Source organism: Parus major, unplaced genomic scaffold (genome assembly GCF_001522545.3).
Source record: "Parus major isolate Abel unplaced genomic scaffold, Parus_major1.1 Scaffold372, whole genome shotgun sequence".
NCBI classification, from domain to species: Eukaryota; Metazoa; Chordata; class Aves; order Passeriformes; family Paridae; genus Parus; species Parus major.
In genome coordinates, this window is record NW_015379296.1 from 1 (window position 1) to 2,607 (window position 2,607).

Below are 2,607 nucleotides of genomic sequence, written 5' to 3' on the forward strand. Positions count from 1 at the left end.
CCCTGTGGCCGTGTCCTGGCAAGGGAGGGACTTCGGGCAGGGCTGGGGGATCCTCCATGGCCCTGTCCTCGTTTGGGTCCTGGCAGGGCTCAGGGAGCTGGGGGATCCTCCATGGCCCTGTCCTCGTTTGGGTCCTGGCAGGGCTCAGGGACCTTCCCCATTCCTGCCCAGATCCTGGCAGGGCTCAGGGACCTTCCCCATTCCTCCCCCAGGTCCTGGCAGGGCTCTCAGGGATGTTCCCCATTGCCCCCAGGTCCTGGCAGGGCTCTCAGGGATGTTCCCCATTGCCCCCAGGTCCTGGCAGGGCTCTCAGGGTGCCTGCTGTCTCTCTCTCTCTCTCCTGTCCCTCTCCCAGCCCATTCCCTGCGTTCACAGCTCCTTTCTCCCGTTTTTCCCCTCCCTCTGTTGGATTTGCAGGTCCGGACTCGGGATTTGGGCGGTTACTCCACCACTTCCGACTTCGTCAAGTCCGTCATTGACAACCTGCACCCCCACTACGGGGCCTAGACCCCCGGCAGCCCCCCCAAATCCCCTCCCCGGCCCGGGGCAGGCCCAGGAACCCCAGAACAATCCCTGAGCCCTCCCTGGGGACAATCCCTGAGGGAACCCCAGGAACCCCGAGCCCTCCCTGGGGAACCCTGGGGACAATCCCTGAGGGAACCCCAGGAACGATCCCTGAGCCTTCCCTGGGGACAATCCCTGAGGGAACCCCGGGAACGATCCCTGAGGGAACCCCAGGACAATCCCTGAGCCTTCCCTGGGGGAGGAGGAACCCCGGGAACGATCCCTGAGCCCTCCCCAGCCCAGCCGGGATCGCTCCCTGCGGGCGGATTTGGGGTGCTCTGGGGGATGGGGCAGGGCCCCAAACCCAGCGACAGCTCCAGGGACATCGGGACCCCCTTCCCAAGGGATCCTCATTCCTGTGGGATCCTTGTGATTCTGGGATCCCCCATTCCCATGAGATCCCTGTGACTGGAGAACCATTCCCATGGGATCCCCATTCCTGTGGGATCCCCATTTCCATGGAATCCCCATTGCCAAGGGATCCCTGTGGTTCTGGGACCCCGTTCCCATGGGATCCTCCTTCTTGTGGGATCCTTGTGGTTCTGGGATCCCCATTCCCGTGGGATCCCTGTGACTGGAGAACCATTCCTGTGGGATCCCCATTGCCATGGGAACCCTGTGATTCTGGGACCCTCCATTCCTGTGGGACCCCCATTCCCATGGGACCCCCATTCCTGGGGGATCCCCATTCCCATAGAATCCCCAGTGCCATGGGATCCCTGTGGTTCTGGGACCCCCCATTCCCATGGGATCCCCATTCCCTTGGGATCCCCATTTCTGTGGGATCCTTGTAAAAATGGGACCTGACTGTGGGATCCCCATTGGGATCCTCATTCCCATGGGATCCCTGTGACTGGAGAACCATTCCTGTGGGATCCCTGTGAAAATGGGACCCAACTGTGGGATCCTCATTCCCATGGGATCCCGTAACTGTGGGACCAGCCTGGTTTTTGGGATTCTCACGGGACCACCACAACTGTGGGACCCCCATTCCCATGGGACCAGTGCAGTTTCTGGGATCCCAGTGCCCCCATTCCAGTGCAGTTTTTGGGATCCCAGTGCCCTCATTCCTGTGCAGTTTTTGGGGTTCCTGTGCAGTTTTTGGGATCCCAGTGCCCCCATTCCCATGTGATTTCTGGGATCCGAGTGCCCCCATTCCAGTGCAGTTTTTGGGATCCCAATGCTCCCATTCCAGTGCAGTTTTTGGGGTTCCAGTGCAGTTTTTGGGATCCCAGTACCCCTTTCCCATGACCGTGGGCTCCCCCATTCCCGTGCCCCCCACAGCCCCCCCAGCTTTCAGCAATAACCAGGGTGACCCCCACACCCCTGGGTCCCCGTGCAGGGACAATTCCAGCCCCGGGGTGACCTGGGGACCCCCAAACCCACGGGAATTGTCACTTCCAGGGCCCGGAGCCGATCCCGTAACCGCGGGGCCGCGCCGTGCTGTATTCCTGCTTCGCTAATAAAGGCTCCAACGCTTCCCTCGGGGCAGTCTGGGCTGCTGGGCGGGGGTGGCAGGACATGTCCCCAAGGCCCAGGGGATGTGCCAGGAGCAGGACATGTCCCCAAGGCCCAGGGGATGTGCCAGGAGAAGGACATGTCCCCAAGGCCCAGGGGATGTGCCAGCAGCAGGACATGTCCCCAGGGCCCAGGGGACGGCTGTGGGGGCGCAGAGGGCTCCGGGGAGCTGGAGGTGACCCCGCTGTCCCTAACTCCGGTCTCCTTGCAGGTGCGCACGGCGGACATGGGGGGCTACTCCACCTCCCTGGATTTCACCCAGGCCGTGATAGATGCCCTGGAGGTTTAGTGGCCCCAGCCCCGCTGACTCCAATAAAGTGGCCTCAGGCGTGTGACCCTGCTGCTGCCGTCGTGTCCCCCGGCCTGGGCAGGCTGCCGGTGACAGGGTGACCCCGCTGGGGACAGCCTGCCACCCCCCCTGCCCCGGAGCAGGACAGGAGCGATCAGCAACAACCTCACAGCCCTTTATTGGGGTTTGGGGCACAGCCAGGGGTGGGGACACGGCTGGGGACAGCCCCAGGGAAA

At 63.0% G+C, this 2,607-nt stretch overlaps 1 protein-coding gene and 1 long non-coding RNA gene across 4 annotated transcripts; one reads left to right on the plus strand and one right to left on the minus strand.

Annotated features, from left to right (window-relative positions):
- Nucleotides 1-346: 346 nt before the first annotated feature.
- LOC107198916 (collagen alpha-1(VIII) chain-like) lies at nucleotides 347-2,294 on the minus strand. 3 transcript variants are annotated; one of them, XM_033511594.1, is made up of 2 exons: nucleotides 1,797-2,294; nucleotides 347-1,654 (listed from the first exon to the last, which is right to left on the minus strand). In XM_033511594.1, the coding sequence occupies exons 1-2, from the start codon at nucleotides 1,829-1,831 to the stop codon at nucleotides 370-372; spliced, it is 1,320 nt and encodes a 439-aa protein (XP_033367485.1). In that variant the 5' UTR covers nucleotides 1,832-2,294; the 3' UTR covers nucleotides 347-369. The 3 variants fall into 3 exon arrangements, with proteins under 3 accessions (XP_033367485.1, XP_015471674.1, XP_033367486.1); XM_015616188.3 differs by having other exon boundaries at nucleotides 347-949; nucleotides 982-2,294; XM_033511595.1 differs by having other exon boundaries at nucleotides 450-592; nucleotides 685-2,294.
- Nucleotides 403-2,417, plus strand: LOC107198917. Its single transcript, XR_001519138.3, has 2 exons — nucleotides 403-467; nucleotides 2,294-2,417. It is a non-coding gene; the product is annotated as an uncharacterized LOC107198917 (long non-coding RNA).
- Nucleotides 2,418-2,607: the final 190 nt, after the last annotated feature.